The sequence below is a fragment of the Aquarana catesbeiana genome, linkage group LG03, assembly GCF_042186555.1.
Source record: "Aquarana catesbeiana isolate 2022-GZ linkage group LG03, ASM4218655v1, whole genome shotgun sequence".
In the NCBI taxonomy this organism is placed as follows: Eukaryota; Metazoa; Chordata; class Amphibia; order Anura; family Ranidae; genus Aquarana; species Aquarana catesbeiana.
Window position 1 is genome coordinate 18,470,783 of NC_133326.1, and position 14,948 is coordinate 18,485,730.

At 43.9% G+C, this 14,948-nt stretch overlaps 1 protein-coding gene across 1 annotated transcript in view; it reads left to right on the forward strand.

Moving 5' to 3' along the window:
- Nucleotides 1-14,948, forward strand: part of SPG21 (SPG21 abhydrolase domain containing, maspardin) — a gene marked incomplete in the record, with an annotated part of 46,655 nt that overhangs the window by 8,816 nt on the left and 22,891 nt on the right. Inside the window, 2 exon segments of the mRNA XM_073618347.1 lie at nt 3,601-3,698; nt 9,217-9,378. Of these exon segments, the coding sequence (XP_073474448.1) occupies nt 3,601-3,698; nt 9,217-9,378 (260 nt within the window).

Sequence of the window (14,948 nt, forward strand, 5' to 3'; positions counted from 1 at the left end):
AGATTGGACACTTTTTTTTTTTTTTTTTTTCGGGGCGCGCTCCCGAGTCCAACATTTGTGTCCATAGACGCCTGCGTCATTGGATTTGATTGACAGCAGCGGGAGCCAATGGCTGCACTGCTATCAATCTACCCAGTCCAAAGGGGCGGGACCCCGTGCAGAGAGGGACAGCGCTTCTCCGCCGAGGGAATGAAGGGGCTCAGATAAGTAAAACGGGGGGGGGGTCTGGGGGGCTGCCAGGTGTTTTTTCACCTTAATGCATAGGATGCATTAAGATGAAAAAAAAAAACACGAGGGCTTGCAACCCCTTTAAGGACCGAGCCTCTTTCTGAGATGTGGTGTTTAAAAGTTAAAAATCATTTATTTTATTTTGCTAGAAAATTACTTAGAACCCCAAACATTGTATATATTTTTTTCTAACACCCTAGAAAATTAAATGGAGGTCGTTACAGTACTTTCTGTCACAGTGTATTTGTGCAGCGGTCTTACAAGTGCACTTTTTTTGGAGAAAATTCCCTTTTTTTTTTTTTTATTAAAAAATTTAAGACAACAATAAAGTTGGCCCCCCTCCCGCCACCGATTAAAAGTGATCTTGCGGCGAATCCGCCGCACAGACCACTTTTATCTGAAACCAGACCGCTCACTGAAGATACCGGGGTTATGGCAGCTAGCTGCTGCCATAAAGATATTCCTCTTCAAAGTGAGGTTGTGCAGTGGGGACAGAAAGTATTCAGACCCCCTTACATTTTTCACTCTTTGTTATATTGCAGCCATTTGCAAAAATCATTTAAGTTCCTTTTTTTCCCTCATTAATGTACACACAGCACTCCATATTGACAGAAAAACACAGAATTGTTGACATTTTTGCAGATTTATTAAAAAAGAAAAACTGAAATATCACATGGTCCTAAGTATTCAGACCCTTTGCTCAGTATTTAGTAGAAGCCCCTTTTGATCTAATACAGCCATGAGTCTTTTTGGGAAAGATGCAACAAGTTTTTCACACCTGGATTTGGGGATCCTCTGCCATTCCTCCTTGCAGATCCTCTCCAGTTCTGTCAGGTTGGATGGTAAACGTTGGTGGACGGCCATTTTTAGGTCTCTCCAGAGATGCTCAATTGGGTTTAAGTCAGGGCTCTGGCTGGGCCATTCAAGAACAGTCACAGAGTTGTTGTGAAGCCACCCCTTCATTATCTGTGTGTCAGACCAAAGAATCTTATTTCTCACCATCTTGGAGTCCTTCAGGTGTTTTTTAGCAATCTCCATGCGGGCTTTCATGTGTCTTGCACTGAGGAGAGGCTTCCGTCGGGCCACTCTGCCATAAAGCCCCGACTGGTGGAGGGCTGCAGTGATGGTTGACTTTCTACAACTTTCTCCCATCTCCCGACTGCATCTCTGGAGCTCAGCCACAGTGATCTTTGGGTTCTTCTTTACCTCTCTCACCAAGGCTCTTCTCCCCCGATAGCTCAGTTTGGCCGGATGGCCAGCTCTAGGAAGGGTTCTGGTCGTCCCAAACGTCTTCCATTTAAGGATTATGGAGGCCACTGTGCTCTTAGGAACCTTATGTGCAGCAGAAATGTTTTTGTAACCTTGGCCAGATCTGTGCCTTGCCACAATTTTGTCTCTGAGCTCTTCAGGCAGTTAATTTGACCTCATGATTCTCATTTGCTCTGACATGCACTGTGAGCTGTAAGGTCTTATATAGACAGGTGTGTGGCTTTCCTAATCAAGTCCAATCAGTATAATCAAACACAGCTGGACTCAAATGAAGGTGTAGAACCATCTCAAGGATGATGAAGAAATGGACAGCACCTGAGTTAAATATATGAGCGTCACAGCAAAGGGTCTGAATACTTAGGACCATGTGATATTTCAGTTTTTCTGTCAACAATTCTGTGGTTTTTTTTCTGTCAATATGGGGTGCTGTGTGTACATTAATGAGGAGAAAAATGAACTTTAAATGATTTTAGCAAATGGCTGCAATATAACAAAGAGTGAAAAATTTAAGGGGGTCTGAATACTTTCCGTCCCCACTGTGTTTATATATATATATATATATATATATATATATATATATATATATATATATATATATATATATATATATATATATATATATATATACACATACATATATACACATACATATATACACATACATATATACACATACATATATACACATACATATATATATATATATATACACATACAAGATTTAAATCGATTTTTTTTTTTTTTTTCCCCCCCAGCCCTAATATATGTATATATATTTATTTTATAATATATTTATTTTATAATATATTTATATTAGGGCTGGGAAAAAAAATCGATTTAAATTTTGAATTGAGTTGAGAGGTCAAATCGATTCAAAATTTAAGCAAATCGATTTTTTTAGATCTTTTTCTTTTTTTCACCGTGCCGATCCCGAGGCGCTGCAGGCATGAGTTTTTAGGCGAGGCTGCGGCTTCGGCCTAGTCCGCGAGGCCGGACACCACGGACTAGGCCGAAGCCGCGGCCTCGCCTAAAAGCTCATGCCCGCAGCGCCTCAGGACCGACGCGGTTTCCAAAAAAAAACTCGATTTGAATCGAAGATTTTTTTTTTTTTTTTTTAAGAAAATCTCCCAGTGTGTGTGTGTGTGTGTGTGTGTGTGTGTGTGTGTGTGTGTGTATATATTCTCCATATCCTGCACACAGCTACCGCCCTGTAGCAGTAAAAACTGCCATCGGGCGATCACTGGGGCGCTTTTTAGCACTAAAAATAGCGCCTGTAAAGCTACTGAAAATTGCCTTGTCTGCAGTCCCAGTATGAAAGCCCATGTGCTTTCACACTGGGGCGCTGCGCTGGCAGGACGTCAAAAAAAGTCCTGCAAGCAGCGTCTTTAGGTGCAGTGTATACACGGCTCCTAATGCGCCCCTGCCCATTGAAATCAATGGGCAGCGCCTCGGCAGATGCAATTCTTCTTTTTTAAATTGTTAATTTGAGCCAAGCTACCCCAACCAAGTGATTTCCATTACAATAGGACGTGGCTGCTGTGTGTGCCGTAATGTACAGTAGTAGTATTGGCTACATACAGTATGGCAGCACAGTGTTCTGGCAGCATTACGAGTGAACTCCCCCCCTCCCTCCCTCCCTCCCTCCCTCCCTCCCTCCCTCCCTCTTTTCATAAGAGATCACATTCCCTCTGTTCTCAGCTGCATAAGAGCTGGGGTAGGAGAAACAGCAGCACACTGATCTGCACGGTGAATGGCTGTAGGGGAGGGGGGTGTATGGACAAGCCTTATCATTGATTCCTGATCACATCTGGAATAGGAAATGTTGGGTGTACATATTCTTTAACTTTGAGAACTTTAATACATATTTAGCAGCAAAGGTAGATAAAACTCAATTTACATAAACTACAATGTAATATAATTTTTTTTTCAACTTTTGATCTACTTTATCACTTGTAATTAGTAAGCTTTGTTTTCCCTCCTCTTGCTCACATGCCTTGTTAGTCAGATAAGAGATGTAAGCAGGATATAGCAGACAGGCCGCCTTTGTGTGATTGCAGAATGTCCTCCTCCTGATCCTGACTCATCCGTCTCTCCACCCCACAGATCTGTCGAGGTTTCTTTTTTTTTTTTTCTCCACCATGGGGGCCATCAAAATCTCCCCGGACTACAACTGGTTTCGGAGCACGGTCCCACTAAAGAAGGTATGTCCTGTTTTAAAGTACATCTCCATGTTCATTCTTCCTTTTTTTTTTTTTTTTTTTTTTTTTTTTTTTTTTTTTTTTTTTTCCTTCGTAGGTTTAAACCTAGATATGTGCTAAAATGAATTGGTGTTAATATCCCATGTTACTTTGTATATCTATATTTCTAGACTGCATACAGCCATTCTGCAGAATTCAGTGTTAAATTGATTTATACATTTAGGCTCATATTATACATTAACCACTTCTGGACCAGGCCTATTATTATGACATTTGTTTACAAGTTAAAAATAAATATGGTTTGTGTGGCGATTTGGCCTTTTAGGTTTTTTGTAGCAAAAACTTTGCTTTTGCGTTGGGGTATCATTGGGGTTGATTAACTTTAACTTTAACTGGAGAGTGCAAAATCTGCAGTTCTGCATAGAAACCAATTGGCTTCTAGGTTTTTTTTTTGCCAAAGCTTAAAGCGGAGTTCCACACAAAAGTGGAAGCTCTGCTTCTCTGTCTAACAAATATTAAAAGTCAGTAGCTACGGTATTCGGATATGTTTGTTTACACCTGCCGACATCTGAACTGATTCTATCTGCTAAAAATAGACGGATGGGGGATCTGTTCCCCATGCATCTGGAGGATCGGGTGACAGTCTGATGTAAACAGACAGGCAGTCTGTTTACATCTGACCACCCATAGAGGAAAACAGACTGTGTCCGCTCTGCATAAGTGGAGCGGACACGGAACTGTCATCAGCCTGCTCAGCCGGGGATCAACGGTTAGATCACCCAATGAGCAGGCAGATCCGCCTGTGTGAAAGAGCCCTTATTGACGTGATGTGTAAGTACACTCACTACCAGAGTAGTGTGAAACGTTTACAGCTGAACACTGAAGGAGAGACCACCCAGACCTGAAACTTTATTACTGCACCAAGCCATTCTTCCAGATGTTCAGCTCTGAAAATAGCACGTGCTTCCTATTAAGGATGAGCTCTGGCGTGTTCGCACAGCCCACGTGCAGAGCCCGCCAGGAAGTCAGCGCTGCGCTAATCACAGGCAGTGAGACATTGTCCCGCCGCCCGGCTGCAGAGATTGGGAAATGTCTCTGCCTGTGATTAGCCCAGTGCCAACTTCCTGGCGGGCTCTGCACGTGGGCTGTGCAAACATGCCGGAGCTCATCCTTACTTGCTATACAGTTTTCATGTGCTCTTTGAAAATCTTTGGGCCTCCTATAGTGGAGAAAGTTGAGGAAGGCTTGGAATGTTCCATCAGTGGGCAAAGTGGTGGCAGCAGTCTTCTGCACATCCTCAGAATCTCAGAAGACTGACCTCTCTCCCCACTGAGAGAACACTTTAAGCTGCCTTCTTCCGCTTTCAACTTGACTACAGGGGAAGCCAAAGGTTTGTTAAGAGAGCATTAAAACTGTATAGCGTGCGCAATTTTCAGCGCTGAACATTGAAGAGTGGCTTGGTGCATTGATAACGTTTCATGTCTGAGGTCATTTCCATGTCGGGCCATGAACTTTTTAGACTACTCTTGTAGTAATTACTGAAAATGATGTGAAAACTATTTTTTTTTTTTTTTTTTTTAAAACCAAGATCCTAAAATGTTTAAGCATTAAAATATTTATATATATATATATATATATATATATATATATATATATATATATATATATATATATATATATATATATATATATATATATATATATATATATATATATATAATTTTTTTTTAAACAGACAAGATATGGAAGAGCTGGTTTCTACCAGGCTCCCTGCTTCTGTTTACTTTACATTAACCAAGCCTTAGATTTCCTATTTAATTATTAACCTGATTTTTAAAGTCATCCGTTACAGCCAGGTTATCTATTTCCAGCTCTAAATTAGATCTGTCTTACAGAAGATCAGGGAGGAATATACCTTTCAAAACAACTTTTAATAATTTCCATTTCAAATTTCTAAAAGTCCTGGATCACATCATCCCATACTAACAGCATTAAAATATGACCACGTTGTCAACAGTACATTAAACCCCTAAGACTTCCTACAGCAGGTGTTTTCTCAGGATCAGCTGCTCATTAAAACCACCCCCTATATGGTTCCTATATTATAAATGTTCAGGATAAGATAAGATCCAAGTTTTATCACAGCAAGGCTATAGCAGCAGTAATATCCATGGAATGCAAGAATAGATACACTATCAGCGAGTTCTGTGGACTCAAAAGCTTTCCAACAAATATGGTAAGGCTAGCAAAGTGCGGTTAGATTTCTTTTGTTCAGAACCGCATTGAACATGATGACGTCAGTGTAAGACTGACAGTCAGAAGAGCGGCTCAAAGAAAAGTGACTTTTGGGGACCAGTCCCACAGCATGGAGGAATCCTGCTGGAGCAAAAAATAAGGTAAGTATTACAGCTTATTTCTCTGCCCCACTGCAAGGGGACTTAAAAGAGGTTCTTCAGTTGTTTTAGAAAAAATTTAAGTGGCTCTAAAAGCTATAGGTTTCTTTTCCTTCTCTATGCAGCGACCCCCCCCCCCCCCACCCCCCCAATCCTTACCTGAGCCCCTTCCCAGTCCAGCAATGTTCACGGTAGCCTTGGTTGTATTGGGTATTTCTCTCCTTGTTGGCCCATTGGCTCCCTCTCCTGTCGCTCACAGCCAGTGAGCCAATAAGGAGAGAGGGGAGGGGGCCGAGCTGCGCCTCTGTGTCTTATGGACACAGGGCAAGCGTCTCTCTCTGGGGGGGGCACTGCTCGATGTGGGGGACCTGAAAAGAGGATCTGGGCTGCTCTGTGCAAAACCATTACACACAGCAGGTAAGTAGTACATGTTATTTAAAGAACAACAAAAAAAAAAAAAAAAAAAAAAAGGAAGTTTTAGTTCCATTTTAAGTTATTAGCTGCAAATACTGTAGCCGCTGGCTTTTAATATACAGACGCTTGCCTGTCCAGGCAAGCCGTGAGCAATGTCCTCACCTGGACTGGTTCTTCACCAGTCTTCGGGTCCCTGGTGCTGCCATGTTAACTGTGGGAAGCCGGCTGTGACTCCTTTGTGGCTTTGAAGCCGGCTCCCCACTGCGCATACGTGAGCCGCACTGCACCCTGTGAATGATCCCGCAGCCTCCTGGGACCTTTGATGTGTCCCAGGAGGTTGCGGGTGGGGGAACTTCTGCTGGGATTGTCTAGTGAATGAGTACCTGACAAAGCTAGGTGCCTGGTCCTGGAAAATAAAAAAGTTTCTTAAGTAGAAGAGGAGGAGGAGGGGGGAGGAGGAGTATACGTATCGCCCATTTAGGGGTGAAGTTCCACTTTAAGTAAAATGCCAAAGTGCCAAAACCTTGATCAGGTTGTTCTGGTCTGTGACCTCCTGTCCTGGTGACACCAGCTTTCCCCATTTCATCTCTTGCTGCATAGGGAGAAAGTGAGGTAATGTCTCCTCAATGGACGGCAATAAAAATTTGACATTCGTATTTACTTTTCCAAGTCTAAAAAAAGTTAGGTTTTAATGAAAATTTGGGTCTCAGTATAAAATAAAAGCCATGCGGGAAGTGTGTAGGCTGACATTGTTGATCTTTGTTTCCGCTGGATGTCCTATGATGTCCTGGGCTTTCAGTAGTGATCTCTGAATGATGGGTGCAGCAGCAGGTATCATTCAGATATCGTTTTTTTTCTGCCGGCGATTCTCTGCTCCGTAAAAAAACATTCATAGCTGCTGTTCAGCCTCTTGATTGTATATTCTTATTGGTGGCAGGAGGGGACGTCTCCCCCCTTCCACCGCCCTCCGGGGCTTCTACCGGCTCGCCCCTGCGATCGGCAAGCCAGAGAATGAATCGGCCTGTGGCTGCCGTTTACCATAGAGAATACCGCGGACCAGATGGTCCCCGGCAATCTCCATGACCTTCGGAGGCCAGGCACGAAGGTTATGACGTCACGTTCCTGCTGTTTTTTCCAGCTGGGAAGCCGAGATCATTGTGTGTGTGTGTGTGTGTGTGTGTGTGTGTGTGTGTGTGTGTGTGTGTGTGTGTGTGTTTTTTGCTCTTAGGCTTTCCAGCCTAAAGGAAAGATGTGGGGTCTTGTAGACCCCACATCTTTCCATAAAGAGGACCTGTCATTCCCTATTCCTATTACAAGGAATGTTTACATTCCTTGTAATAGGAAAAAACAGTGATCCAGATTTTTTTTTTTTTAAAAGGGAAAGTGTAAAAAAAACAAAAATAAATGAAAGCACCCCCTGTCCCCTCGTGCTCGCACGCAGGAACGAACACATACATAGGTCGCGTCCGCATATGTAAATGATGTTCAAACCACACATGTGAGGTATTGCTGCAAACGTTAGCGCATGAGCAATAATTCTAGCGCAAGACCTCTAACTCCAAACTGGTGGCCTGTAAATTTTTTTTAAACCTATAGCTTAACCTATGGTGATTTTTAAAGGGGTTGTAGACCCTCCTGTGATGCAGCACCCCCCCCCCCTCCCTCCAGAGCCCCCCTTTTACTTACCTGAACTGAACCCGATCTTTCCAGCGATGGGGACGAGCACACCACCAGCCGCTGTGTTGGGTTCTGATTGAATAGATTGATGGTAGCGCAGCCATTGGCTCCCACTGCTGTCAATCAAATCCAATGACGCGGGAGACCGGGTGGGGGGGAGCGGCGCATAGTCCTGTTTGTGTCAATAGACGCAGCAGCAGGACATGGGAGTGCGCCCGCACAGGTGCCCAGAGGGAAAGCGGCTCTCCAATGCGGCACTCGAGAAGAGATGGAGCCACGAGTGCCGCAGAGGGATCCCCAGAAGAGGAGGATTGGGGCCACTCTGTGCAAAACCAACTGCACAGAGGAGGGAAGTATGACATGTTTGTTATTTTAAAAGGAAAAAACAAAGCTTTACATATCCTTTAAGAACCGAAGTTTGGCGTCATTCCACAAGTGTGCGCAATTTTGAAGCATGACCTGGGTATCTATTTACTCAGCGTAACATCTTTCACATAAAACAAAAAAAAGGGGGTTAACTTTACTGTTTTTTTTTTTTTTTTTTTTTCCAAAACAAATCATTGCCCTGGTATAGAAGCGATTTAAAAGGCGCCTTGACTGGGAAAAGGTTGAGAAACACTGTTTTAATCTAATTTACGGCATCTTTAGGTGCCATCATATCGTTTTTAGATCTGAGATCTCAAACTCGGTGAGTGCTAATATCCTAATACAGTTTTCGGGTAGAAAGTCAGTATTTTGATCTAACACATTGCTTCCTGCTCTTGCTTATTGACCTGTTATTGAGACTTTATTAAGCCCCGGAGGGGACAATGCAAAGTGCTGGGTTCTAGCTGTAATTTATAATGTAGCACCCCGGTTCTCGGTGCTCCCTAAAAGAAAGCAGACATTACATGCATTCACTTGGTCTCTGTATTCTTTATTCTGCAGCTCTGTTTCTTGCTTAGGAGCTGCTGCACTCAGTGGGTGTAATGAGATTTAATTTGTTATATCTGTGAAGCATCATAAGACAAATGTTTATCTAATTTTCCATCTCTCAGATAATTGTGGATGACGATGACAGTAAAGTGTGGTCTCTATATGATGCCGGCCCCCGGAGTGTTCGCTGCCCCATTATATTCCTGCCGCCAGTAAGTGGGACCGCAGATGTTTTCTTCCACCAGATTCTGGCGCTGACCGGCTGGGGTTATAGAGTCATTGCTGTGAGTATGGAGAATTCCTTCTAACATGCCTTCCAGCTGTTCTGTTTGTTCTAACTTGTATATTTTCTGTCCTTGTTTACATTGTAAGCTGTCGGGATTCGCAATCAAGTTGTTTTATGTCCGCCATAACGTTGTGACCACCCACCCAATACTGAGTAGGTCCCCCTTTTTTGCTGCCAAAACAGCCCCGACCCATCCAGGCATGGACTCCATTAGACCTCTTAGGCTCCATTCACACTTGTAAAACTCCAAAGTTGCACTGACTTTGGCATGCAACTTTGGATGGGTGCAACTTGGATATGACTTTGACCAGTGATAATGGACGATTGTTGCATTGTGTAAACTTTCAAGTACGACTGAAATTTGGACCAAAGTATTAGGGCTGGGGAAAAAAATATTGAATCGAGTTGAGAGGTCAAATCAATTCAAATTTTCAGCAAATCGATTTTTTTTTTTTTTTTTCTTTCACCATGACCGGCGCGGTGTGTGTTGTTTTTTTTTTTTTTTTTTTTTTTTTTTTTGAGAAAATCGCCCAACTCTACAAAGTATGCATGAACTACTTTTGAAGTTGCTGCAATTTATCAATGGTTATCATTGGAAAACATGGGAACGACTTGTCATGCAACTTAGATGTGCAAAGTTGCATGACAAGTCGCACAAGTGTGACTGGAGCCTAAAGTAGGGGTAGGCAACCTTTTTTGAGAGGTGGAGATCTACCTGTACAAAATGAAAGAGATCAAAGTCTATAGTAGAATGACAGTCGTGGGGGGGGGGGGGGGGGGGATCTGTTACTCTGACTGGGTGTCATATGACATCCAGCAGGATAAGCTGCGGGCGAGCAGAGCAGCGATCGGTGGTGCAATGTGTCTACATGGCTTATTACCATGTGATGCGTTTAGAATTTAGAATGTAAGCTCTACGAGCAGGGCCCTCCTGTACCTTTTGTATTGTACTGTAATTGTGTTGTCCCCCTTATACATTGTAAAGCACTGCGTAAACTGTTGGCGCTATATAAATCTTGTATAATAATAATGTGATCAGCTGTGACCAATCCACAGCGGTAGCCAGGAAGTGCTGGTAATTGTTTTTCCTCAGTTCGCACTAACAAGGCATGAGCAGAGGAGAGCTGATCAGCGGCTCTCCTGACAGATGGGGGAGGGGGGGTCTGCACTGATAATCAGCGCATTGATCAACACAGCCCCATAGGAGGTGCCCATCAGTAATGCCTATTAGTGCCTCCTTATAAGTGCCTGTCAGTGAAGGAGAAAACGTACTCTTTTACATTTTTTTTTTCACACAAAAACCCAGTGGTGATTAAATGCCACCAAAAGATATTTGTGGGGGAAAAATTTTAACTTTTTTTAATTTGGGTACAGCGTTGCATGACAGCGCAATTGTAATTCAAATTGTGACAGAGCTGAAAACTGGCCTGGGCAGGAAGGAGATGAAAGTGCCCGGTATTGAAATGGTTAAAGAAATTAACTAGCAGGTACTAACTAAATAGTAAAGAAAATGGAAAAAATATAATGGAACGAATGTCACCATACTTGCACTGCCTTTTGAAAAGGGGCCGTGATAGGGCAGTGGACGGTGTGCGGATGGTGTCAGTAGGGCGGAGAACGGGGTCAGTAGAGCAGTGGGCAGTGTCAGTAGTGTTAAAGTTTTAAAAAATTTTATTTTTTTAATGGCTTTTTACCATTTTTTTTTTTTTTTTTTTTTTTCTTAGCAGCCCTGTTGGAGGGCTTTGGTAAAATATCAGGGGTCTAAATAAACCTCTGATGTCTCACTTTTGGGACAGAGAAAGGAGATTGAGGACACAGTCCTGAACCTCCATCTCTGCAGACTCATCTATACAGAATGAATGGAGCCCCTTCCTCTGCTCTCCATCCTGAAAGCAGCAGCCAGTGGGAGGGGAGAAAAGGGAAGCTGGCAATGCTGCAGGGGGGAGGGGGAGGGGGGGACGACAAGGGAGCACACAGGGGGCCTATGCAGCACAAATAAATGTAACCTGGACGGGGGGGGGGGGCAGCATATACAGTTACCGATTTTTTTATGTATTTTCCTCCTGAAGGAGAGGAGGAGAAGCTGGATTTCAGCAACTGCAGAAGGAAAATACGGGAAATTGGTAACTTTATATGCCACCCCTCCTGTCCAGGTGTAAGACCGAAAGTGACAGGGAGGCTGCACGGGCCCCTGGAGCGTGGGTGGGGTCGCCATTCCCACCCCTTGACACTACGCCAGTGTTTGGGTCCATTCATGTCACACGGGCCCTCTGCTTCCTGCAAGTCTCGGCATGTCCAGGACCAACTCCCTCCCCCATGCTGGCTCCTGTCACTCTCCCACACATGGGACGTCATCACACAAGGGGAGGTCTCAGTCCCCTCAATTTGTAGAAGTCCCCCCCAGCCCTTTGTCCCAGACTGTAGAACAGGGATGTGCAATTAGCGGACCTCCAGTTGTTGCAAAACTGCAAGTCTCATCATGCCTCTGCTTCTGAGTGTCATGCTTGTGGCTGTCAGAGTCTTGCTATGCCTCATGGGACTTGTAGTTCTGCAACAGCTGGAGGTCAGCTAATTGCATATTCCTGCTGTAGAATGTTCTCAGCATCTTCCATATCCCCCCCCATGTTCTGCTCTCACCTCCTCTGACTGACTTAATAAGCTGCCCTGTTGTAGAATCTTGGGCACCCAGACCGGCTCCAACTGGATGGAATTTTCCCCGGCCGGGCCCCCCGCCGTGACTGACAGCAGAGGGCGGGGCAAGAAGAGAAGAGGGAGGTGATCTGTGGGGACTGACATGGAGGTAGAGGTGATGGCAAGGGATGAGAGGCGGGACAAGCTCACAGAGGGGCATGGACAGGGAAGACACGGGATTGAGAGGCAGCGGGGAGAATACTATCCATGTACCAATTGCTACTTTGCAGTAGTTGGGTATCATTTCTCCTCCACTCAGCTACCCTATCCAGCCTGGCACCTGTGTGGTGGGGCATGGGCTCTCCCCTCACATTCCTCTCATACCGCTGCTCACACACAGGCACACTCTCTATAGTAGAACGGAAATCTAAGCAAAAAAATCATTGCCTTCTGACCGCACAAGACCCGCACTATGAATGAGCTGCACATATGTGAACACCCTCCACGTAAACGCATGCAATTCCCAAAGTCATCCGAATCGCTATGCACAAAATAAATTACAATGCTGTGCTGCTCTGCCAATCGGTGTGGGGAGGAGGGGAGCACTTGCAGGTCAGAATGACAGGGATTTGATGGCAATCTGCCTGTCACCTGCCCGCGGTCGTGGTGTTTGGCACCAAGCCATCAGCAAGTCCTGTAGATTGCAAGGTGGGGTCTCCATGGATCGGACTTCCCATACTGCATCCTGGTGCCATCTTTTCTCCAGGTAAGTGACGCACGTCCACCCACCCGGCCAGCCACGTGATGTAAAAGAAAACATTCAGCATACTAGGCCTCCTTCTTCCATTGCTCCGTGGTTCTGTTCTGATGCTCACGTGCCCATTGTAGGTGCTTTTGGCTGTGGACACGGGTTATCATGGGTACCCTGCCTAGTCTGCGGCTACACAGCCCCCATACACAACAAACTGCAATGCTCTGTGTGTTCTATCAGAACGTTTTCAGCAATTTGATCTCCAGTAGCTTTTCTATTGGATCAGACTACACAGGCCAGCCTTCCCTCTCCACCTCCACCAATGAGCTTTGGCCGCCCATCCTAGTCACCGGTTGGGCAGTTTTCCTTCCTTGGACCAATTTTGGTCGGTCCTGACCACTGCAGACCGGGAACAAACCCACAAGAGCTGCAATTTTCGAAATGCTCTAACCCAGTTGTCTGGCCATTATAATATGGTGGTTGTCTCTCAAATCCTTACAATTTGTCCTTTTTTCTTTTTTTTTCTTTGTTTTCTTTTTTTTTCTTTTTTTTTTTGCTTGGAACTGCAGGAACAACATACTGTATACACTTGCTGCCTAAAATATCCCACCCACATATATCCAACAATCTCTGCTGAGTTGGTTCCAAACGAATATTGTTAAAAAATGATAAAAATTATTCTAATGCTTCTATGTGTGGAAATTCCTCGCGCAACAGATTGCGTAAGAAGAGAATGCAGCCAACGGCCCTACATGCCAAATGATTTTCCAGATTACTGTTCATTGCACAACAGAGTTCTGTGAGTTTCTTGAAAATACATTGGATTCTGTGTCCATCAGCTGTGCCAAATCCGTGTCAGCACCGGATAGAACATTTTTTGTGCAAGTCTTAGATTTGTGCTTTGATAGTAAAGGTTCAGCCCACTCAAAACTCAGATTTCAGTTTTTGGGAGTTACTAGGGAGTTAAAGTGGTTGTAAACCCATAAGCCCCGTACACAGGATCCGAAAATCGTACGAAAAATGCCGCATTCGAATCGATAGTATGATAATCGGATCGTTAGTACAGAGCTTTTGAGAGCCGATCGGGACAGTTCATCCAATATTATTCTATCGGACATGCACGGAAATTTTTGTCGTACGATGCCAGATCGTACGATTTTCGTTTCATCAGTACACCTATCGTTTGAAAAATGCAATACAAATGCATTACAACACATGACATTACTTCCGAGTTTTTATTCTGTCGTACGGGAATTTTCGTGACTTTAGTAAACTCATCAGATTCGACGTGAGATCAGCATGCAAAAAAAAAAAAAAACGGACGATCATTCGTCCGATAATCGGATCGTGTGTACCACCGGGCATTACATACAGTGGGTATAGAAAATACCCAGCCCCCCCCCCCCTTTGCAGTCTGAAATGAAGACCGACAGTGTTTTGTTTTATCCAGCTGTGTTTCATCAGTGCAACTTCTAACATCCACGTGAAAGATAGAACTGTCAGAAAAAAACAAAAGCGCAATCACTGAGTTGGAAAAAGGATCACCCCCTTGTGTCAGTATTTTGTTGAAGCACCTTTTTGCTTTAATTGCAGCCTTTACTCTGCTGGGATTTGTCTCTATTAAGTTTACAGATCTAGACTTTGCAATGTTTGCCCGCTCTTCTTTGCAGAACTGTTCAGTTACATTTGATGGTGACTCTTTTGTGGACTGCAGTCTCAATGTCATTCCACAGATTTTCAGTGGGGTTTAAGTCTGGGCTCTGACTATGCCATTGCAAGGACATTCACCTTTTCCTCCAGCTACTGTGTGCTCATTGTTGCTGTGTGCTTTGGGTCATTGTCCTGTTTGGAAGGTAAACCTTCTGGGTGACATTAGGATGTGAAGGAAGAAAGATGTATCCAAACTGGCATGAAAATGCTGTTAAAAAAAAAAAAAAAAGTATGTATAGGTTTAAAACAAGAAGATGGGGAATCTAATTGATGGATTTGCTGTTGACTTCAAACAGGAGGCATCAGTGGGACATGCTGGGAATGAAATGTAATGGAGCTTTCATTTGCATAGAGACACTGACTATATACAGCAGGGAAGGAAAGTATTCAGACCCCCTTAAATTTTTCACTCTTTGTTATATTGCAGCCATTTGCTAAAATCATTTAAGTTCCTTTTTTTTCCCTCATTAATGTAC